The sequence below is a fragment of the Xiphias gladius genome, chromosome 2 (genome assembly GCF_016859285.1).
Source record: "Xiphias gladius isolate SHS-SW01 ecotype Sanya breed wild chromosome 2, ASM1685928v1, whole genome shotgun sequence".
NCBI lineage: Eukaryota > Metazoa > Chordata > Actinopteri > Istiophoriformes > Xiphiidae > Xiphias > Xiphias gladius.
This window is the reverse complement of record NC_053401.1, coordinates 4,706,458-4,731,067: the sequence shown is the minus strand read 5'-3', so window position 1 is coordinate 4,731,067 and position 24,610 is coordinate 4,706,458. Positions and strand designations below refer to the sequence as shown.

Below are 24,610 nucleotides of genomic sequence, written 5' to 3'. Positions count from 1 at the left end.
GGCTGCAACACGGGTTTATAGTCTACTCGCAGTTACTACCTCTTCATCCTCTCAGGTTGGATTGAGAGCAGACAGAGACTCAGTATTGCCTCCTGAGGTACAAAGTTGTATTACGAGACGGGCCGGGGCTAGCTAGCTAGCATGCCAACTTCGGTTTATATCTCTGCAACACAATACAAACGCGTCTTTGACATAATGTCAAAACTCTTATTTCTTCACATTCTGCTGATAATCTTAGTTAATTTTTGAATGATTTAAACTAAAATACTTACACATTGCCCCTTTAAAGCTTCATATAGCGTCTTACACCTGTTACTATTAAACTTCCAAGCCAGTGTCCACATAGATCTGGTCAGTGTTTGTCAAAAAATATGATTTTTTATGTGCAAAGATTTTAAATACATTTCTGACTGATGCTGCCATCGCCGATAGCAACTATATTTGCTGCTGACTCCCTCCCTTGGTCCCAAGGCACCAGGGGAGCAGACCTCGTGGATGAGCTGACTAATCTTGAAATGCTGGAACCATATTGAAAGAGTGGGCATGACTGAGAAACACTGAGACCATATTGTGCTGCGTGTCAAAGGGCTTAGCTGACAGATTGATAAGATGAGGAAATAACGGAGCTAACCGGGGGGTGGGAGGAGAGAGGGGAGTGGGGAGGGGGGATCCCAGCATGGCATGGCAACCAGGATTTGGAGTCAGAGCAGGAGTGCCTGCAGGCCTACTGGGCAGAGCCGGCGCAGGTCAGCGCTCTTTGATTCTGGGTCCCGCTGCCGACAAAGGGCAGCACGCAGTGGGCAGGACTGCTTTCCTAAGAACAGCATGGAAACCCTTGTAATGGTATTTTTATGTGTTTTGAGAGAGGCTTTGTCAGCTTTTGTGTGCTGATGTATGTGTTTATTTGTGTGTGTGTGTGTGTGTGTGTGTGTGTGTGTGTGTGTGTGTGTGTGTGTGTGTGTGTGTGTGTGTGTGTGTGTGTGTGTGTGTGTGTGTGTGTGTGTACCATCCAAGTTAGTCTTTTTTGAGTATTTTTTTAGTCAAATGGAGTGAAAAGATTAAAAACTTTAAAAATAAAAAAAGCACTTTACTTTTATCTCATTTTAACAGGGACATTCACTGTAAATGTGTCAGTATTAGGCAGGTGGCCACATATTATATTAGCTGTTTGATTTCCAAAAAAAAGTGGTAAAACAAAGATATTTACAAAGATTCAAAGATTTCTTTTCTTGGTCTATTAGAGAAAAAGATTAAAAATTAAGCCACTTTAATCAATATTTTTATATCAAGATTTGATCACGGCTACTTGCATGTGAAAGGGGTCGCGCATAGTGATGAACCCACAGAAATAGATCAGCCAACTGTGCAGTTTTAGCATCTTTCAGCAGACTGTTTTGGTTTCCCCAGCGCACAACTTTACTGTTATGGTTCACTACTGTCATAGTGTCATTTCTGGATGCAGCAGGCATCGGAAAAGCTCTAAAAACCTATTGTGCACTACCTGCTCAGCACCAAATGGCAGCCAGACAAAGTTGAGCATTTAGCAGCCAGAGAGAGAGATTTCCGTTTGCTCAGTTTTTTATTGTACTGGTTATCCAATGCAGTAAACAGACATCTATTAAATATCTTGACAGAGAAACAAAATCTTGCATCGAAACGAGGATGCACTGACTAACTCTAAAAGTTCCCCCTCGTATGCAAAAGGAGCATTCACAGAGTACTGCGATTTCCAACCATATACCTCAGCTCACACAATGCATTTTCTGGTGTCTTAGCAACAGTGATTGTGGCATCTGGATTACCCAAAGTGCACCGCGGAGCCCCTGTGGGGTTGAACAGAGGGACACCTCAGGCAGAGTGTGCTTTAGGAGGCGAGATGTACAGACGGGGTCTCGATCTCAGACGGTCCCGGGAAACTTGTCAGAAGTTGTGATGTTATAGTTGGTGGATTTTCAGAACAGTTTGGGAGAAATTAAAATAAAGACGACTTGCTTGGTTGCAGCTTCAGCAGATTTTGGAAAAGAAAGATGTCTCAGGATTTAAAAAAATAAAAGATTAAAATTTTTTTTTTTTTTTGCAGAAGTGGGAAAAGGGTTGTGTGGGGGCGGCTGCTTGTGTCACCACTGTAAGTGTTTGGCCTGGTCACCATGGAAAACACTGACTACTCCTTACTTGTTTGCAGTCCTTGTTAATATTACACCAGGAGCATATTTACTAGGATTTTCCTGCACTACAAATCTGAAGATTAAGAACCCCAAAACCAAGACACACTCTAGATAATAAGCTTTGATCGCAGATACAGATAGAGGGCTGTTCCGAACATGCACACACACAGAAGCACACGCACACTACTGAGCTCTGATTTGTAGAATTGATAGGGTCCATTGTTTCCACAGCGGTTGCCAGTGTATGCCCGGTAATGTAATTACGGCCAGGAGATTTATGCTGCTGTATAGCAGACCAGAACCTGATCCATGTTGTGTCTGGAGTCGAGTTGAAAAGCCTTCTCTCTGTCCAGCTGGTCCTGATTTCTGCTCTGGCCTCTGTCACTGTGTGGGGCTACAGTGCTGTTCACTTCTTAATTGAAAGCTTTGGCTTATTGTGGGCCTTGTTTTCGTGATGCATCTGGAAGGAATATGAGGTTGTTGTTAATTTTTTGCCTGAAAATTTGTGTCAAACTCAGAGGGGAATCTTATGCTCTGCTTTTGTGTTTGCCAAGGAAATTATGTGCATGAGAGACTTCCACCAGCATAGCAGAATGGTAATTATTAACAGCCGTGAGCTATTTGAATAGACGGCATTTTTTAAGCCTCCCACAGAGAGGCATTGCTCAGTTCCTCTACCCTTAAATCACTCAGTTGCAAAGGCCGAAGGTATACGGCAGAAAACTTGGAGAAATGAATCCTTGCTACGTCAGGACTTCAGTGGTGAAATGTTCATAGCGGAAATGAGTAAACTGAAAGACTAGAGCTCATTGAACATGTCTGCTGTCGACAGAACAGGAGCTCCAGAGCCTCACTGGGAAAACAGACCCTCCAGAAATCAGGATTTCCAGCGTCCTTTGAGACTTCTGGCTCGGCCCAGGCATCCCGTCAGCACGAGCACCTGGCCGCCTGACGGCTCCCATTCTGCACAGCACGCGCACAGGGTGAGTCCATCCATGCCCACCCAGCTCTTCCTAAATCCACAGCTGAGCGGCCCCACTGCCGCCACCACCCACAACTCCAATATCCCAAATGAAAGACACGTCAAACGCTGCTGAATGAGCCCCATGTAGAGAACATGAGAGAGAAGATCCGTAAGACCCGGAGCATCTGTCCACCTCTCTGACACTAATGAATGTTAAGTAGGTTAGCTGCTGGTGTGCCACTGTCCCACAGGTCATTGTGACTGGTGGTGGCAGCGGGGCTGTGCTTTTGTCGGGGTGCGCCAACCCCCTGTGAGACGTATAAAATTGCTGGGCCTGCTTACTCCCGCACACAATCCCGGCACCAATAGTTGCCATATTGATCCTTCTTGCTTGCAGACTAAAGCATAAAAGGAGCTCTGTCCTATCAGCAGGGATCCCCACTGACTCCCGGGGCTCATTTCAGGGTCACGGAGTCCTTGCAGCCCCCTGACCCGGACCCCAATATGAACACAAACAAACACCGGTGCGAGGCAGGACGTAAACCTTAGTTTCCAGGGACAAACCCCATTAAACAGGATTGGTCGGATGCTCACATTCATGGCTCATTATAGCTGACCCCGGGCTTTCTCTTTCCCGATCTGGGTGCTCTCCTTTTCTGTCTCTGGCTCTAACCTGGCCAAAGCCATGCTGAGGTGGTCACCCTCGCCTTTTGTTTGCCATTGATAGCTCGGCCGTTTGTTTGATTGTTTTCTGAGCTGGATCTCCTCATCCGCTGTGTTGCACTGCATTGTCGAATTCCCGTGGTGTGCTTTTAAAATTTTGTCTCTGCTTCAGAAACTGTGCGGCTCTTTTGTCTCAGTTTGTCAGTTGGTTTTCTAGACGAAGTTTTCTGGTGGCTGATTTGCGTGTTGCGATGCTCAAGCGGTGCTGCCATTACTGGGGTGGCAGGGTTGAACTGAATACACGTTCACATTTACACTCGCAGTGAAGGCAGAGGTTTTTGGATTACCGTGGTCGACAGTGGCCCCCTCCGACAGCCGAAGATGGTCTGTGTGAATGTGGGAGTTATTCGTTCTAAACGCTGGGATAAAATTAGTTATGACACAGACGTTGGGGGAGAAAAACAAACATCACAATGTATCGAATGACAATATGAAAATTTCACTTGCAGATACTCAACAGATAAAAGCTCAACAGATAAAAGACGATGAGTGAAAATCGGACTTAAATTCATCAGGCGGTGAGAAACTCGACTCCAAAGGAATGATAACGTTTCTCCGTAACTGCCGGGCGTGTAAATATAAAATTTTTGCCAACAAGTTCCCTGTATCAACTTAAAAGGTGTGTTCGCGACCTGTCTCCGCATCCCCCGAGTGCCTGAGAAAATCAGTTATTGCAGGTTTTTAGAAAGTAAATTTGATTTCATGTGGCAGAGGCTCCTGCATTTTGGATTCCATTTTTGAAGAAAAGAAAAGACATCTAGCCACCTGTTAAAACTGCACCAAATTTTGGTGAAAAGGTTTGTGCATCGTAACCTTACTTTAATGGCAGTACTTCAGCACTGAGGCACTTTAAAAGTGAAATACTTTAAATACATCACAACGTTATACGTGGGTTTACAAGTGAGGGGCCACTGCAGTTATGGCAGCATGTTTGCTTCCGCACGCAAACCTGGATTCGTCTGCGTAATGTGTGTAAGTGTGTCCTTGGTGCTGACCTCACCAGGATGAAGCTCTGATCTCCGGCTCCTTGCTCGATGCCTGCTGCCTTAATTAAACGTTGATTAAATGCCTTTTAATGTGAACTGACTCACAGACAGGGTGTAATCAGGTGAAACAGAATTAATAAAGCATCCAGTGTGGTGCTCAGGAGAATAGGAAGGGCTCCCCTGAGAAAGACAGGCAGATGGCGGCAGGAATCACCAGAGAGAGCAGAAAGCAGAGTGGGAGAGGGGATAAAGCAAAGACCAGCCACCACTTTGGTGATTAGCTCGAAATTGGTAATTTGATCTAGCCCCGTCCACCTACTCATTATTGATAAGAAAGACCATATTTGACCATATTTCCCCCTGCTGGCTCAGACTGGCAGCACAGCGCTTCCTGTCCTCCTGGGTCCCACCGGCCCACGCTGCTCTGCGCCCAATAGATCTGACAGGAAGTACCTTGAGGTGGAGTTTGCGTGAAAAAAGGGGGGATACGCGCTGTCCACACATGCACAGTGGAAAGCCCATCTGCCAGGAATCTCCCTAATCTCATCATCTGAATTGAACGAGGAAAAGAGGAGCAGCAATCACTTTAGACAAACCCTCTATAGGATTACTGTTGTATTTGTGATGATGGGTCAAATCTTGACATCAAAGGCGGAGCGAGGCCATTGACTGATGCAATTTTGTTTAAGCTAATAGAGCACTAGCTTTGTTTTTGGCCTGATTTTACAAAGAAATGTCAGTTTGATGCATTTTTATATTCCTTTGTCATCAAATTATCATATTAATCATACCATAGCTGTTGAGATTTAAACTGTATTTTTTTTACCTTGGAAACAGCTTTCATTTAGTTGCTGTACTGGAGCTTTTTGATCGTGTCACAAGACCTTCATCAGGAGATGGAGTTTTCCCAGTCGTAATTCTGGATGTTCGGTTTTCCACTTCTTACGAGCAGTTTAAGGGCTTCTCATCTACGCTGGCTTAAAAACTGAGACTGAAAGCTCATTCTTGACCTGGGAAACGGCAGTTTCTACAGTTTTTAGAATATTTAATTTAACACGTCAACTCTGAATTGCCCGTAGGCTTGAAGGTGAGCGCGACTGCTTGTGTGTCTCTATATGTCGTCCCTGCGATAGACCGGCGCCCTGTCCAGGGTGTACCCCGCCTCTCGCCCAGTGTCAGCTGGGACAGGCTCGTCTCTGCTCAACCAGTTTTTATAACTGGTTATAGTCACGTTTTTTTTTTTTTTTTTTGAAAAATCCCAAATTTACACATTTTTTCTCATTCATTGCCTCGTTTATTTTAATTTTGGCTTTTTTCTTTTGCAGTATTTTCCATTTCACTTCACATAATTTCTCTACATTGTTGTCGCAGGCCGACCCAGCCCCCTGCCCACTTCATCCCGTACTGTCTGAAAATGTACTTGATGTCACATTTAGCATATAATTAGCAACAAGGTCATTGGGCCACAAGCACCCATGATTTGCTGGGAAATTGGTTGTTGTTCCCTGTCCGTTCATTATTCAGCTGCAATTAAGTCTTCTATTAAGGATGGAGAGCTCGCGAGTTATTTCTGGCATAATTCGCATAATCATACGTGATGTGCTTTGTTGAATACAACAGGTATGGCCTAAATGAAGCCAACAGACAAAGGCGATGAGATGGCAAGACCTGACGCCGCCCTCTAGAATCTCGTAGTAGCACTGAATGGGGTTTGAGAGTCTGGCACAAGCTGGCAGAAAGCCCCACACCAGTGAACTCCAAAGGAAAGGGAAACGCACGCATGTATACGCACATCAGGCTTCATTGTCCCCCCACACTGCGAGCCCATTTTGCCCCCTGTCACCCACTCTGGTCTGAGGTTACAGCCCATGAATGAAGGGTGAGTCCTGGGAGGATCTGCTCTCTTGCTCCCTGGAGTGGACCGGCCCTCGAGCTGACTCGGTGCTTCTGGGAGCTGCCAGGAGCTGCAAAGAGAGATGGATGAGCCGCTGTGCTGACTGCTGGGTACTGGCTGGTGATGTGTCTCCAGTGATTGATGAGTTAACACAGTGCCCCCTGCTCCACAGGTCAAACGGGTGCGCCCTGACCATAAGACCACCATACTGTCCTAAGGAAGCTACTTGTTAAAAAGAAAAGGGGAAGAGATGAGGAACAGACGCTGTGTAAACTGAGCAGATGTTGGAAATTGGCTGCGTGGGAGAGCAGACTCCATCAGTGAGTCCTCGGCTTCTGCTGTAGGAGCTCAAAACACTGGAGGTGTTTCGCAGCAGCTCAGTAATAAAGACAGAGGGGTTATTAATGCACTGGTGGGGGGGGGGGTAAATGTCTCTGGAGAGCCCTCTCATTATGTGGCTTTATGTTTGTTTTGCCAGGCTTCAGTCATTGTTCTCAGCCTGGGTGCCCACGGAGCAGGAGATTGAGTGGCTGAGAGCAGTTCATCTCCGAACTCTTCGGACTGATCAATCTCAATCTGGCTCTGATAGATCTGTTTCTAAAACGGCACTCTTTCTGTAATCAATAACTTTTTTTTTTCTAATATCATTATTTGGCTTCTTTTCTGTGTCTTGCAGAGACCCAATTATGTGTCTTTTGTCAGCAAGGCCATCTTGTGGGATAGAGGACTCTGCCACCACACCGTGAGTGCCCAAACACCATATTTAATTCAAGAATATTTTTGTATTCTTATCCGTCTAACATTTTCACGTGAGGTTTGTATGCACAGGTGCTCCAAGCGTGATTCACCGAACTCTCTTAACTCCATAAACCTGCCGTGCATTGCGTGTTTCAACCTGATGAACATCACCTGTTCATGTGTAGGCGTGTGTTTTTGAGGCTCGAGCACTAGCACAAACAACGCCCCCAAATTGCTCTACGACGCTACCTATTCCAACCCCGTTTGTGGGCTAGTTTCGAGTTTTCCAGGAGAGCTCGAGGTCCTGCTCTGGGTCAGTAGTGGCGTTAAGAGCCCGGAGAAAAATTACAAGATGTCACTACAGTTGACAGCACTGTCATCGAAGAGCCATACTGTGACAGACATAAAAAAGGGAATGGTTTGATATGACTTTTGATGCCAAAAGGCAAGCGGTCCATGACTTATTGGGAAACAGACGGTCATGGATCGTGAAGGAGAGGCAGGTGATGATACGCTGCCAGGTGTTATAACGGAGGATGTTCACCTGGACAGAGTTCTGCATAAAGACCCCGAGGCAGCTGCGGGTTTTTCCCTAGCAACTACATTCACTTTATTACTTTTACATCGCACTGATTCGGTGAACAGAATGTTGATTTTTACATCAGATTTTATTTTATATGATTTGATTTTTTTTTTTAATTTTAGTTGATGTCAGTAACATGTTTAAAATCCCAATCCATAAAGAATTATAATACAGTCAAATAAGTGTTTTCCAATGACTTATGACAGGACTGGATCTCTCGTGAGTTTCATTTTTACCCGAGGGAAGTTTTTAAATATGAAAAAACTAAAACAACGAATGATTCTTTTTATTATTGATAAGTCTGTCAGATATATTTATAATTACGGATTAATCGATGATAACACTTCACTTTAAGTGGCCCCCCATTTAGAATTTATAAGCAGTATATAAACACACTATAAAGTGTTCATCAACTATAACTGTAACTCCTCCTGTGGGCAACAATAAGTGGATAAACAGATAAAACAGATTAGGAAAAGTAAAGTGGCATCTAATCAATCAGAAATGTCAGCCCATCCCAGTTTCTGACATTTTTAAAGTAGTTGTTTTGTCCAACCAACATTTTAAAACCCAAAGATATTCAGTTTATTATGATAAAAAAAACAAAACAGAGAGAATCAGGAAATCCTCACTCACACACACACACACACACACACACACACGCACACACATTCTCCTCCAACACTCACAAATCTCCACCTCTCCCCCTTTGCTCAAAAGAATCTGGGAGTGGATGTGCCACAATTAAACGTGGGGTTTCCATGGGGACAGCAGAGTTGTGCGGGCTGGCTTCCTGTCTTGGCCTCTGGTTAAACAAACAAGTAAAGTCGGCAGACAAAGACACTCGCCGGTCCTTACAGCCTCATTTACATCCTCAACTGCCTTCAGCACTTCTGCATTCAGCAAGTTCATCGGGCCTGGCATCACCCTCTGCCGTTCTCCATTCCTGCTCCGCTCCCACCATATCTAATAAATCACGAGGGGCATTGTGATGGTAAAACCGTTCCCGTCATACAGTGACACGGCTTTTACAACAAGGGTGTCCCTGTCCAAACAGACGGCCAGCCGACAAGAGGCTGTTGACCCAGCGGTCTGCTTTATGTGGGTGTCACAGCTCCTGCGCGGTCACCTGGGACACACGCTGCTATGGGGCAGTGCAGGACAGAATGCACAGGTTCCCCCAAACAAGGCAACAGCGCTGCAGCGCTCCAGTTTAAAAACTTAATATATCCGGGGTGTTTGGACAAGGAATTCAACCCTGGCTCCATGGTTTTCAGTGGCCGACTTGTGTTGGATGTTGGTGGTTTTCTCAAGTTGTGGCAGCGAACAGAGAGAAGCCTCATCACTCTTAAAACTACAGTAGACATAGCATTGATTTTTTTTACATAAACTTCACTGCTGAGTGTTGTCTTGTTCATACTTGTCATGAAATCCGAAAGCAACTGAGTCCCCTTAACTCAAGTACAGATTTAAGGTACTTCTACTTAATTTCCATTTCAATGCTACTTTATACTTGTGCTCCACTACATTTCACAGGGAAAATATGGTCCCTTTCTACTCCTCTACATTTATTGGGCAGCGTTAGTTGCACGTTATTTTGCATACAATATATGGATACAATACAATATACAATATATTGCATACAGTATATGGAATATAGGTTAAATTAGCTTTGCTGGCTTCAACATTAAAATGCTGTTTGCACATCAATGCATCAGTTATCATCCAATAAATAATGAATGATGACAAATGGTGGCTTTATCGATGTTTAGTTACTATTACTAGATTGAAAAATTCCTTTGGCAAATGTTGAGCCTTTCTGTTTAGTAATACTGCAGCTGAAAAATTGTTTGTTGTCATGGGTTTCCCGTTTTCTAATAAGCAATCGAGTCTGAAGTTATACACGTTTTAGTCCTTCAAGTGTGCAGTGTTTAATGCCAATAAGTTATTAATAAGTTGTTAATAAGTTATTTTGGTCCAGGTAAGTGGTCAAACCATCCAATCAAAGGTAAAGGCATTTCTCACAACCTGGCAACCCAAAAGTTGGGCTTATTAAGGACTTATAATTGATCTATAAAGCATCAGTACATAATTTATTAACCGATAATAAAGCCATTAGTTGCAATCTGTAAACACTTTGTAAAGGGTGGTACCCGTAGTTGTGATTTTGATACCTAGCTACATTTTCTGGAAGACACTTTTGCCGTACTTTTGCTCTAGTGAAATTCTGAATGCAGGACTTGAATTTGAAATGGAGTATTTTTACACTGGGGTATTGCTACCTTTACTCAAGTTCTTCCGCCGCCACTGTGTGTTATCCCGTATGGGTGTACTGTCAGCCTGTACTTTGCTGTGTGGTGTTGTGCTGTGTTGTTTCAGGATGTGGGGGCTTCGGGGGGAGGAGTTGACGGGCCCTCTGGGGCTGCGTGGGCCCGTAAAGCGGGGTCATTGTCTAACCATCGAAAGTAGAAAGTCGCTCTGAATGCTAAGCTGCATCTGAGCCTGGCTTCTGACACGAGCTGATAATCAGATTTACTCCCCTGAATCCGCCGGACTCCACAATGCGCCCCACTGTCGTCGTCCCCCGCTTCGCCTCTCGCCGGCCCCCTTGCCAGTATCCCGACCCTTCATCCACCCTCCCTCCTCCCCCTGAGCAAAGCTAATTACACCCTGCAGAAACACAAATCTCCATGATTTAAAAAGTCACTTTTTTTCAGGGGTTTAACCTTGTTAGGGCCTAAGCCTGGCTTTCTTGTGTATCAGCTCTGTGAAGAATTCTCTGTTCCTGCAGACACTGGGACATAGACACACTTCTGTCTTTGCTCGTAGTTGTCCGCCTGTCAGAGGGTTCACTCGGAGGCAGTGTAATTAAGTGTGTGTGTGTGTGTGTGTGTGTGTGTGTGTGTGTGTGTCTGTATCATTGCTCATGTATGCTCGTGTCAATATGCGTGTGTGTTTAGAGGTGAGGGGGGTTGGGTGAAGGAGCACACGCAAGTCTGTCCTCTGCAGGCCATCTGGGACTCTGACTAACTAATAGACTTCCTACATTCATTGAGCAGCGCTACTTGTACATCTCAATCAGGGAGCTGTTGACCACAAACAGGCCCATAATGACATTAGCCAGTTCTGGCTGTGTGAGGACAGCGTGTGGGTTGCCTGACGCCAGGAGGTCAGCCTGTTTCCTGGGGGCCTGCAGGGGCCCGAAGGAGCCCACACGAGTGTTATGGGTGTCTGCAGAAACTAGAGTATTACCTACCGTCACTGCTGGAAATGTCTTACTCATTGGCCGTTTACAGTAACGTCAGTTCCTGGTAATTCTAACCAATTGCACTTTTGACGTCTGTCCTGTAAATCCTGAAGCAGGATACTCCAGAAGCAGTATCCGACCTCCATTATCGGACTCAATTGAAGTACGGCCATTGCATGAACCTGTTCCGATGATGTTTGGGACGAACTTTTACCGTCTCTCGACCGAGGTATTTCTGTTACTCTGCGCTTGCGAGGCATAGGCAGGAAAAGAACAGTGGACATCAACACTATGTACAGTATATGCTGATTTATTATTGAAAAGAACATGGGATGCAAGTGGGTTGAGACTCAGTTAGAGTGGAGCTTAAAATATTCAAACGTACTGAGTTTACATTACAATATCTGTTTATTATAACAAGGAAGTTTAAGCAAAGACCACAAAAGTTAAAGAAAACTAATGTGATTGAAGGTAAAACCCCAATATCAAGGGATAATTCCATTTTACTACAAGTTGTGTCTCCTTTTTTTGAAATTACTTTTTTTTTTGTATTTCTGTTGTCTATGCTAACACTGTACTCTCCAAAGCGTTAGCTAAAACCTGGGAAAACACGGAGAGAAACACCAGAAGTTAGACAGTGTCACGGGTTATAAACAAAACAAGAGTTGAGCCAGTAAAACCGAAAGTGAGCGCCCCTGAGATGTCGCCAGTGTGTGGACAACCACGGTCCGGAAGTTCACACTGAACCTGGAGGCCTGTTTTTGGACTGCAGTGTGTTTTTACAGTGGACAGTTGGGCAATAATTTTACTATTTGTCCTTGTTTTGGTCTTTCAAATAAGTCTGGTCGACTTGTAGGTTTGTCTGAAAACCCTTCTCAGTTTCTCGCCCCATCAGTCTTCTTTTCCAGCGACGTTGCCACGTCCTCGGATCTCGACTATTAGCCTGCTGGTGACAGTGTTAATGCCGATAGGACTGATGGACAACACCGAGGAAACAAGACCCAAATTTCCCCCAGGCCTCAACCCAAGATCCATCCCAGATACAAGCTTTTGATCGTTTCCTCCTCAGAGGATGGAGTTCACATTTTTTTTGGACAATTTAGGGACTTCTGGTCCACACTGGCTCAAAAACGTGAGGGTGTAATTTGAGGTTACGCTTCATGTAGTACCACTTTTTAGCATTTATAAGAAGCATATAAGATTTAATAAATGGTTTGTAACACACTTATGTTGTTGTAAGTACAGTATAATTAAATTTCTCATTATCTAAGGTATTTCTCAACAATTATTAGGTATAGTTTATTTTATTACAACAGTGTTTTACTCACTTGTCATTCATTATCTGTGCCCACAGGAGGAGTTGTAGTTGTTCATTAAAAACTAATATACTGCTTTTACATGCTAAATTAGGGAGATGAAAGTTAAAGTGACAAAACAGTCTCATGTTACTAAGGGACCTTGTGGTGACATTGTTTTGTCAACTGTCTGATTTTGATTTTGATAAAAATGCTGTGTGGAGACATCAGAGGACAAATGAAAGCCAATGTAAACAGCTGTTTAGGGGGATGGATCCTGCACAGAAACCTCGTCAGTGCGACCACGTGTGAGAAGAAACATCAGTGTTGTGTGTTTAAAGGACAGGCAGCTTTGTCCCGTACTGCATGTATGGTTGCGTTTGCGTGTATGGATGCATTTAAAAGAGCTTTTGTGTGGGTTGTAATGGCACAGGCCGACATTGAACATCCGTGCCCGGACCTGTTCCACAGAAGGTGGCGGGTTCGACGACACCGGCTGAGTCTAGCCTCACAAAGCCCCCCTCAGCCTTTTGACGGGCCTGAGCGACAGGTAATGGGGAGGCCGTGGGGCAGGAGGAGGCGTGTGGAGGAGTGAGGCCCCCATCACCGGCTCTTGTTCTGCTGTTTCTACCTCACTTCTCCCTCTTTACATCACAGGAATGCAAATCTTTAAAGCCTCCAGATCTGAGAAGAGGGAATCAGTGGAGATGGTGCAGGGATTTAGAAGCTGATCCTCCCTGTGTGAGTCACAGACAGCGACCCCCCGTTACTCTCTCTCTCTCCCTCTCTCTCTGAAGGTCTCTTGGTTCATCATTGTCCTCAGACAGATGTTGTATTTGTGCATTTTCTGTTTGTTTTTATTGTGTGTTAAAAGGGTGAGGAGCTGAATCTGAACTTCAGATGCCGCTTAAACCCAAGTCAAATAAAAGCCCTGTGTCCGTGGGCCGTTTATTACAAGTGTTTGCTCTGTAAAGGCCACAGAGGGACTGAATGAGTCACTGGTTTTCACTGGCTGGCCTTCTGCAAGCAGTCGTGCGTCCCTCCACATTTTCAATATTGACTGTGCTGCCTGCTTTCTTACCTGCCATGCCCCCTGTTTTATCACGGCTGATATCGTTTTCTGCCTCCTTTCTTTTAGGGAACAGGCAGGTTGTGGGGGTAAGAACAGAAAGCCGGAGTTGCTCTGTGTGCTGAAGAGGAGATGTGTGATCTATTTTGTCAACACAAGGGGGCAATGGTGGTACCATGCATCATTTGAATCCCCCAGCCCCCCAGCAATCAGTTCAGCAGGGTTTCTCATTCAGGCTTTTATTTTGTAGTGGGCATGGAACACAGATGTTTTCCAGTGTGGCTTTTATTTTGAATACGGATTAAATGTCAGTCACTACAGAATGTTGATTGGTTAGATGGGAGAGAAACAGGAGTGACTTTATATGTACATGTACTGTTCCAAAAAAAAGTGATGAAATTAATCTTCAAATTCATTTTATATTTTTAGTTGTCTTTCATTTTATTTAGTCAACTTTAATTCATCTGTTAGTTAGGGAACATTTGATGTAGAAAAAAATCCAACAGTTGAGTTTTCCATCTTCATTTCACATATTAGCTTTTTGTTTTTAGTTATTGTTTTTTTTCTGTTATTGTTATTGTTTTTTAGTTCAGTTAGAGGAAAATACAATTCCCATAATCAATTTAATTGCTTTGTAATTTTAATAATTTTTAATTATTTTCACTTTTTATTTATTTTTAAATAATTTTTTGTATTTCAAATTGTCGAATTTTATTTTATATAAATAATACATTTAAAATGTACTTGTCATTTTCATTTTTTATTTTTTCATTATTTTTTATTTTTTATGTAATTATGTAGTTATTAGGTATTTATTTATGCATTGTATTTTTACATTTTATTTTTAATTATTTTCAATGATGTATTTATTCACTTATTTATTTGTTATTTGACTTTTAATTTTTATTTAGATATTTACTAATTTAGTCATTATTTTTCTACTTTCATGAATTCAATCCATTCTTATTTATATACTTTCCATCTATTGCATTTTCATTTTTTTTTTTTTTTACATTTATTGAATTTCCATTAATTCATTTATCAATTTAGTTATTGTTTTTCTTACCTTTTTTATTTTCAATTTGTTTTTTCTCTTCATTATTTATTGATTTATTTACTCATTTATTTATTTATTGTGTTCTTATGTCTTTATTTTTACTTTTTTTTTTTTACTGGGTCTTTTTTTTATTTATTTAAAACAAATAAGAACATTTCTTATGGAAAAGTGAAAATTTTATTTTGCCACCATACTGAGGTTTTTCTTCTTCTCTTTCAGGCCCATGCTCGTCCTCTTTATCGTCCCTTACTATGTCCACGCTTCTTGTCTCACATGAAAGCTCGCCCTGAAGACCTCAGACCTCCTTGTTTCCTGAGCACCAAGTCCAGAAGGCAGCCTCCATCTCAGGGGAAGACGCTGAATACACACATCCTTCCTGCCCCAAAGACACAGACACTTGCAGGTGAGGCTCATCAACACAAAACACCTGCTGCTACAGGAGGAGGGCACTGACTCCTTTGACTCTACGGCTCCGCTCATTCACAGTTTTTCTCGTCTTTTCTTCCTCTCGTTAGTTCTTAATCTCTCTCTGCGGTTGTGTTTAGTTAAGTGCAAAACTCTCTAGTCTCTCTGGAAGGGAAGTGCCCACAGCGCCACCCTCCTGGTGGTCCTCTGGTGGAAAGGACCTGCCACTCTTTTCAGAGACCAGCCTCTGATGTGAAGGCATTTTTTCCCAGCACACACCTCAGCTCCACAGCAGGGCACTCCTTTCAAGCGTGCTGGTAGTGTGTATGTGTGTCTCTGATTGGTGTGTACAGCAGGGGAAGGGGGGGGGATTTCTCAGCACTGGGCTCTAATACTAATTATTCTACCATATGGTTGTCGGCTCCCTCACAATCGTCCTTAACCCTGCTCCCTGAAGAAACGTGCTGTGCCCAACGCCGTGGCTTTGAGCTCTGACACATGTCATTCATATGCACATCAGCACACACACCAATACACACATGCACCAGTTCACGTACACTTGTGTGTGTGTGTGTGTGTGTAACAGATGGGAATGGCAGGGCATTGTAAGAGGAGGCAGTGCAGAAATGTGCTCTCCAATGCGCTCTCTTTATCCCCCTGTGCTGACTCCTCTCGGTGGCAGACCCCCAGGAAACAAGAGCAGATTGTCTGATACCCTCCACCCCTCCTCACTCCTCCCTCACACACACACACACACACACACACACACATCCTCACAGTGGTCAACAAAAAAAATAGGAAGAGAGAGAAAGGAAGGGGTGTGCAAAGGCGAAGGGAGAAGAATGCAGAAGGCGAAAGGGAAATGGGCGGCGCTGGATGGAGTTGATGTTTGTGGAAGAGAATCTCAGAGGGATGAAAGAAAATGTGCAGAGTTAGAAAGAGGAGTTGGAGCAGGGGACATAATGAGTAGTAGGAGGAAAGAAAGATGGATAAAACAGTGCAAGAATTGCTTTAGAATTGGGTTTAAGTTTGGGCATTTTTATACATTTTCTGGATATTAAGTGTGGCCCTGAAGCGTTGTCATTTATCAAGCAAAAATGACAAAAAAATCTTTAGCTCCAGGTCCTCAAATGAAAATAGTGCTGCTTTAGTCTGTTTTATATCTTTGCAAACTGATTGTCTTTGAGTGTTTGGACTGTTGGTTGGTTGAAACAAGCAATTGTAAGACATTTCCATGGGCTCTGGGAACTTGTGATGGTTATTTTTCCATTATTTTCCATCATTTATAGACTAAACAATTCATCACAAAAGTAGCCAATTTTTTTTTATATCAGTAGTAGGATGGAGTTTTACATCCATCTGACATCCAAATATATAAGACAGGCCTCTGGTCTTCTCTTTTCTTAGTTTAACAAAGCAACCATATCTTATATATATATATATCTTATATATCTAGAGTATGCATCAAAAAATATTCACTTATATGAGCAGATGTAAGGTTTTGCCAGGCTTTTATCACAGAGCTGACCGAATAATAATTTGAAAGGAAAGAAAAAAATCAACCTACTTAAACGAAATTTGGTTCTGTCTGTCATATGATACCATGATGATACTAAACGGAGGAGGGGAGAGTCCATCTTGTAATAAAGATTGTGTGTATACCTGCTCCTCTGCCTTCATCTCTGATTACTATTGTGAATATTGAGTTGGGAAACCGACAGCTGCTCCAGTGGGGCAATTTCTCGCTGCCTTTGTTAGCATGCCGACCCACCCAGCAGGGAAACAAGTGTTTCCTCCAGGGCTGAGGAAAGTGGGAATGAAAATGTCACAGGCAGGCTTTGGCAGTTTTAAAGATGACCTGCACTGCGTTGACCATTCAGAAGCAGAAAAGTGGCTTTTATTGGGTCCTGAGTCTAAAACCAAAATCTGTTCTTGGACCAGTTTAGCCAATCCCATATTTAAGGTCAGTCTTGGAAAAGCACTTTGAATGAAATACTGAATATCTTAAAGGCAATGTTTTGTTTTTGTCTTCTTTGAAGGATACTTCCATCTCAGTCCAGACAGAAGAAGAAATGGGGTGCGGAGTGAGGGCTCGATCGCAGGAAGGCGCTCTGCTGTTGTTGTTCCCCGTCTTCCACTCCCCGCCACCCCACCGCCATCAACCATTAATCCAACACCTCCCTCCCAAAACACCCTACACCTCGACTCTGGAAGAAAAGAAGGCAAACCGAACACCGTGCCAGCATCTCCATCCTACTCTCGTCTTGCTCCAGAGGAGAAAGATGAATCTCAGGAAAGGGAGAAAGTGCCGCAAGCTGCTGTGGTGTCCATCGCGGAGCCGGACTGGGAGCTGCGGCTCGGGCCTGCCGGGTCAGAGCGCTCGGCGGGACCGACCTCCCTCTCACAGGGATCTCTCTCAGATTTAAGTCGTCCACCTTCCAGTTTATTCAGCCGGAGCACTAACCTCACCAGTGGCAGGAGCAGTGTCCTGTCTGGTAAAACCTCTGGTAAAACTTCTGCAGTGACAATGGAATTAGCATCAACTGTGACCTCTTTCATATGTACCTTAAGGCCTCAGCTAATGATGATCCTCATATTTGAGAAGCCACGCACTTTCTCGAGAACATATAATATTTGTAATTTTTTGCTTGATGAATGACTTGACCTATTAACTGATTATAAAAATAGTTGATTATTTTTCTGTCAATAATCAACTAATGAACTAATCTTTCAGAAGAAATCAGTTTAAAATTGAAATTCTCCTCTTCCAGTGACTCAGCAAGGAGGATGGATGGATGGAGAGAAAATTCTTCACATTATGTGAAACAAAACATTGTTTGAAATCGTAAATCACTGTAGTAAAATGAGCGTTGGTGTCCTTCATTTTCCAGACAATAACATGTAGATGTTTTCCACGAAAAAAGTCTTGGCCACTTAAAAAAAACTCCGTCAAATCTGGGACAAAAAACATTCTCTGTCATTATTTATTAAGAGTTTAACAATCAGTGACCCAGCGATTCTGCTTCAACAGGTGGGTGTGGTTTGATCAGATTTGATCAACAGTGGCATCTCCCTGGCAACGTAAAGCAAACAACCCTCCAAGAGTCATCAGATTCAGATTCAGATTTTGATCACTTCTGATCAGTTCATGGAAATATGTGACATTACCTTTTTCCAGAGCAGTCCCGCCCACTTCAAACCAGTGAGAAGAGTGCAGATGGAAACAAAAAAATAGAGCTTTGTCATGTGAAATAATCAGAATGGTCCTAACTTTGGCTCGCAAATATGGCGTTTGTTTTGATTAGTGAAATGTGTCAAAATGAACAGGAGAGGAACTGATCTCATGCTGCAAACTGAGACTTGCATATTGCAAAGTTTACCCCAGAACTTATGATCTGAACTCTGGGTTTTACAATTTAGGATTACACTCTTGATCATCTTTTTTCTTTTTGCAGCAGATGTCGGGGACTCGGATCCAGGGGGCAGCGGCTGTTTCTCCCCGCCCCAGCCTTCCCCGGTGATGCAGTTACCTCCGGCTTCTTACCCTCCGACAAGATCCATGAATACCACCACCAACCTTCCACTCTATGAGCCGCTCTTTGGCCAAACTACCCTTCTCTCACCTCGCCCAACCTCAGGCCTCCATCCTAATTCAGATAAACCTCTGAGCGTTAGCAAAAGCATAAAAACAGCAGAAGATCTCCAACAAGATGCATTCGTAGATCCTGGTCTCAACCCATCCTTGGACTCCGATCATGGCCTTGTTACACTGGCTTTCCCCTCTGCTACTTGGTCCTCCTGCCCAAGTCCACAGAGAACCACTCCCTGCTCAGGGTCAGGGCCAAAGCTGACCCCTTCTCCTGCAGTGAGTCGGCTGGAGTCTCATCGCTGGCCTGTCCTGCCTCCCATCTCCCCTGTCAGAGGTGAGAAATGAGCTCTGCTGGCCACATATGGACCGTTCGCAGCCTCCTCCTTGCCCGGCGCTATGCTCCTGCCCACGTTCTTACAGCCTGATTGTCCTGAACATGGCTGGACATCCACCCATAAACAAAGAGACTGGGCCAGACAGTGAAATCAAAGCCTGCTTCTATAGTGGGGCGTTCAGATGCTCCTGCCCCCATCAACACATTGTGAAAGCATTGCTGTCAGCATGTTTTTCCCACCTCCTCCCACCACGTAATAAATAACGCAGAAAGCTTTTCTTTTTCCTCTAAAGCAGCAATAGAAAGGAGGGCCTTTGATAAAAAGCTGGTACCGTTTGATTCCTTGTTCAAAGGCGTGAGGCCCCAACAATAGAAGTCGGGGTCCCTACCTCGTGTGCCGTGCCTCTCAGCCTCGACTCCCCCCCATGCCTTTGCTATTCTCTGGGCTCCGAGAGGGAGACCTGTAGCCGATGGTCATAAATCCACACTGACCACCGCTCGCTGACGGCAGAACACTGAGGAGGACCGCCACAATAGAATACCTCCGCGGCTTTCCAACGGCCACTAATTTACCGTTCCCAATGGGGATAAAGGACGGAGCCACTGACATCTGACTCCTCCAGGAACTTTATGAAAGAAAGAAAACAATGTGGAAATTGTGTAGGGATTTTCTCCTTTCCATCAGAGACATCTACTGTTCTCTGTGTGGTGCTGTACTGCAGGGGGGCCCATGCTGTATCGGAGCATGCTGTTCTCTTCATGGCAGACACAGAGCAAGTGTCACTGGTTCATTTATTTCACCGCAGATGCAGCCAATTCTAGCTCAATGCGGCAGCGTGTAGAGCGTAAAGGATAAGTGTGGTTTATTACAACTTTGGTATTATTTTTGTAGTTTTGGCCATCATTTCCATCAGTTTTGATAACACTGATCACAACGAAATAATTATTGACATGGCAATGTTGCTACAGCAAAGTCTGACGGGGAAAGACACACAACGGCCATCGGACAGGTTGTAAATACACCAACAGTTTAGCCAGATCATCTAAATCACTTTATTTGAAGGAAAACCCAAAAGTGATTGCCCCCAAAATGTTGGTAATAATCCCGCAGTGCACCGGAGTGTTTGCACAACTACAGCCAGTACAGAGAGACAAAGTTGAACTGGACAGTCGGTCTATAAACTGTGACTGGGTCTGGGACAGACAACAGTACTATTCATTTTGTTGAGAACACAGCGCTGGAGCAGCAGGTGTGCCGATAAAGAGGGCTCAAGCAGAAAAATGTAGGGTTGCGCAGCAAAAAAGTTTAACCTTGGACCCAACTTTTGGGGCAGCCTCGTTCAGCAGTACTCTGGGTTGAGCTGAAAGGGTTGAGAGTTGTAAAAACCACTGCGCAGTGTCTTTGCATCTGATAAGCCTTCAAACTTATAGATCTTTTACTCAAAACAACCTTCCTGGATTGTACTTCATGGCTCACCTCTACCTAATGCAACACGCCGCATGCAACATTGTCGACCATTGTATTTTTTCAAAGGAGACGTTCAAATTTTTCAAAGTCTGTCCTCATACTTCGATTCTCATATGTATTTGGAAAATCTTTTTGCTTACAATGTGATTACTTACACATTGAAATCGCTTTGAGTGAAGGATTTCTTTGCCGCTATTCTTTTAAAAGTGTAAGTACTGTTTTAGGGTAGATTTGCAAACATGTGGACCTATCCTCTTCAGTCTGAATTCCCGCAAAACCTGTGGCATCGTCTCACTGTTCGCTTCTTGCCCTGTCGCGCTGACTTTGAGCTATCTTGCCACAGTCCCAGATCTCAGCCACTAACTTGGTGTGTACATCATTATCATCACTACCGAGAGTGATGACTAAAACTAAAAAAGTAACCCAAATAAGTTCTTAAGAAGTTTTATAAAAAGATATTCACGTTCAAAGAAGTGCTTTCTTTGAAATTTTTATTTTTTATTTTTATTTATTTATTTATTTTAGTATTTTAGTAGATGAGGTGCTTTGCATCTGTGGAGCAAATCAGGTATTAGTTTAACCCTGTGTGGTATACATACTGTATATGCTTTCAGAGGCTGATGGGAGTCTCCTAATCCCACTCAGCCCTCTGTGACCCCCCACACGGTTTTCTCAGATCCACTACAATCCATTGAGTGACCCCGAGCTGACCTGTTTTGAGCAACATCTCCAGGGTGTAACTGTCCCCGACAATGAAGCGGGGCACTGGCCCGGCCTGGCCTGGCCTCTCCACTCGGGGTCCTTCAGCCTGGCACTGTGACCAGGAAAAGAGGGCCACAGGCGCACAGAGAGGGCCTTGTCTGTCTCTAACTCTGTCATATCAAACTCAGTGACCCCCCCCACCACCCTTAACCTCCCCGAAAAACTCGCCCTGACTCAGTACAGCCCTCGTCGGCTGAGAATGACAGCTGAGTTGACAGCAGCAATATGCTTTGAAGTGTCAAGTCAAGTCCTTCCATTGTCTCTCTGAGTAGAGCGCCGAGCCGCTCAAGTGCACAATGGTGCAGTGGTGTGTGCGTGTCGCTGCTCACATACTCGAGGGTGGCTTCATGTGTACGTTCATACTTGCCCATGTGGGCAGACGCGAAGAGGCTGAGTTTGTCTTTTCCTTTTAGAGCCTCTGTATATATTATCCTTTTGTCAAGGGCAAGCTGTTCTGCATTTCTAATGTGAGAAAAGCCTCGACAAGCCTCTTTCAGGGCGATGACAAAACACACCACCCGGTGAAACTGTTTCACTCGCTAATCCTCTGATTTCTAAACCAGGCAGAGTGAAATAGTTTTGTTTTGATGGTTTGAGAGGAGATAGGTAATTAGTGATTAGACTGACAGTTTTTAACCATTCCTTTGAGTGAGGTCTGTGGTAATTAGGGCTTGAGGGCAGAGTTTCTTGCTCTGTGTTTATTGAAGGTGAGATGAGACTGCTCTCGCCCCGAGGTCGGACTGTAACGCCGTCCTCGGGCTTTTATACCTCACCTGAGTGGCTTCGCTCCCGGGGGTCCCGGGCTTGTTTTGGGAGTTGTCCACTTGTCAGAGTGAAAACCTGGAAGGGACGTGCTTTAACTAAGCCCCCAACAACATCCAGCAGAGATTTATAGTCCTGATATCACTGCATCAGAAAATGTCCTCCAGGAGCTTTTTCCAGTAGCTGTCAGCCTCTGTGGTATTCTTTGTTTATTTACATCTCATTAGTTAACAATCCAGTCACATACCTGAGGTTTACTGAAATCACAAAAAGTGGATAAATTGTAATTTTATGCATCATCTTTCCAAATACATAGTGCCAAAAATCTAAAAAAAAAAAAAATTTAATAACATTCGTTGATCATGTTGTTGTCAGATTTTTTTGTGTCAAGTGCACTGCAATATGGAATATTTCCACACAATTTAGCGTAATCGAGAGAAATCTGCTTGTATCACTCAAAAAGTCTGCCAGCGGGGTAAGCAAACAATAACTTTGGAACTAGCATGAAAATCAGCCAATTACAAAACACTATAGGCAGCCGAAGGCCATCTTGTTTTCTCTTGAAGAAATAGTTTGACGAGTTGGGTAATATATGCTCGTCCACTTTCTTGCCAAGACGAGAAGACACCGCTCTCATATCTGTCCTTCGGATACGAAGCCACAGTCAAGAGGGGGTTGACTTAGTTTAGCATAAAGACTGAGAGCAGGGTGAAACAGCCGTCCTAGCTTAGTCCAAAGAAAATCCTTCCAGCACTTCTAAAGTTCCTTATGTAACACCTTGTATCGTCTCTGTTTAATCTGTACAAAATAAGAAGTTTGAAAAATATTTTCCACAATGTTAAACTATTCTTTAACAGATGTTTTGGAATATTCCTAGAATCCAGTTTTCAGCGTTGTTCGTGGTGAGCTCCAGTAGAAAAATAGATTGAATTAAAAACAAGATACTTACCTTGAAACAAGTTCATCTCTTTAACTTGGGTAAGAAAATATAAGATTGAATCATCTTAAAATAAGATAATATATTTCCTGACTTGTCCCTTTTGCAGTGTGCATACTTAGTTCATGCACCTCTCTGCCGTATCCAATTATTTCCTGTTGCAGCAACCCACTGTGCCCACGAGGATCATTAAATTACATCTATTCCTCATCCTGATCAAGATTACCATCATGACACAATACGCCCACTTTTGTGCTGTTGCAGGACAGTGCGGCACAGTAGCATCACGCTACTCTGAGCTCAGCTGCAGTCGGTCTCGTGTGTTTGACGAACTGGAGGCCATCGCCCCTCGATCTGCTTCCTGTCCATCTCTGGACCAGGCATCAGACTCTTCAGGCTGCCCTTCACCTGATACAGGTACAAACGCGCACGAGGATCATGAAAATCATCAAAAATCATGAAAATTAATGACATTCCCATCAGCCTCAGTTGTACTTGTATTTTTATTTGCAAGTGTTATAGCATGCTCGAAATTCCTCAAGTTTCCTCTTTGCATTATTTGATTATTTGTAAATCATCTATGAAATGTAAAAAAATAAAAAATAAAAAGAAATTGTGAAAAAAGTCCCATCAAAATTTCCTAGGGCCGAAGGTGATGTCTTGAAATGGCATGTTTTGTCCAACCAACAATCACAACACACAAACATATTTCATTTACAAAATTATAAAATGGAGAAAAGCCACAAATTCTGGCATTTTAGAGCCTAAAACCAGTGAATGTCTGGCATGTGTTGCTTTATGAATCACTTTAAGATTAGTCGATTTCAGGTTTTTGGCAATTCATTTTCTTGTCACTGAATCAACAAAGCCTTCTGACACTAAACCTGAATATCAGACCTTTCGATCCCGTTTAATACGCATTGTTTTCAATTTTCAGTATATTGTGACGGAAGGGAAATAAAACTCAGAGGCAAGAATCGGATTTGAACGTCATAACGTCCCGCATTGTGTTGTACTTAATGTATTTGTGTTTACTTGCTGTTGTTTCCATCTCCGTGTGGCTCACAGCAATGTCTCAATTAGACATGCTCTCCTTCCACTGTGACTGCTGCCATGTTACAGACAGGGATGGGCTTATCTGAGCACTCACTGTGTCGGGACTTTGTATCAGCCCGCGTTGGCCAACAAAGGCAGAGTAAATGCGTTGGTGTGTGTGCATGCCTGTGTTAGATAGCATGTGTAAATGGGTCTTTTAGTGTGTGTGTGTGTGTGTGTGTGTGTGTCCTGGAGGTGGTTCACTGAGCTGCGGAGAGAGACATTAGCCAGTGAGGACTTCCTCCACCTCCCTCGCAGCCCGCTAATCCCCGACGAGGTGTCTAACCTGCTTGCCTATCCCCGTACCTCCGTCTGAACCTGGTGACCTTTGCCCCGAGGATGTGTAAGGATAAGTGCGGCCGCTGCCACAGCAACCGCAGCGCGATAACATCAACTCGGGGCTCAAAACCGAATGCTCTGCCAAATGTGAGCTAATGCTCCAGACTGACTTTTATCAGAGAGCGGTAAAGCACAATTTACATCCGTATAGAATGTGGCTAATTTAAAGCTACAAAGAGCAAAATGTTTACTGATGCA

The 24,610-nt window shown here is 43.7% G+C and overlaps 2 protein-coding genes across 2 annotated transcripts in view; both read left to right on the top strand.

The window, feature by feature from the left end:
- Window positions 1-2,913: 2,913 nt before the first annotated feature.
- Window positions 2,914-18,647, top strand: LOC120803793. The gene is made up of 5 exons (XM_040152701.1): window positions 2,914-3,148; window positions 7,409-7,474; window positions 14,941-15,124; window positions 17,166-17,647; window positions 18,582-18,647. Exons 1-5 carry the CDS (start codon window positions 2,981-2,983, stop codon window positions 18,645-18,647), a joined length of 966 nt encoding a protein of 321 aa, XP_040008635.1. The 5' UTR covers window positions 2,914-2,980.
- Window positions 18,510-24,610, top strand: part of LOC120801970 — a 39,631-nt gene continuing 33,530 nt past the window's right edge. Inside the window, exons 1-2 of the mRNA XM_040149365.1 lie at window positions 18,510-19,049; window positions 23,243-23,395. Of these exons, the coding sequence (XP_040005299.1) occupies window positions 18,647-19,049; window positions 23,243-23,395 (556 nt within the window). The 5' untranslated portion in view covers window positions 18,510-18,646. The remainder of the gene's footprint in view (window positions 19,050-23,242; window positions 23,396-24,610) is intronic.

Bases quoted from the DNA above. Each gene is read 5' to 3' on its own strand.
- LOC120803793 (XM_040152701.1), top strand. From the start codon at position 2,981: ATGTCTGCTGTCGACAGAACAGGAGCTCCAGAGCCTCACTGGGAAAAC. The intron at 3,149-7,408 runs GTGAGTCCATCC...TGTGTCTTGCAG, and splicing joins CTGCACAGCACGCGCACAGG to AGACCCAATTATGTGTCTTT. The intron at 15,125-17,165 runs GTGAGGCTCATC...TCTTCTTTGAAG, and splicing joins AAAGACACAGACACTTGCAG to GATACTTCCATCTCAGTCCA.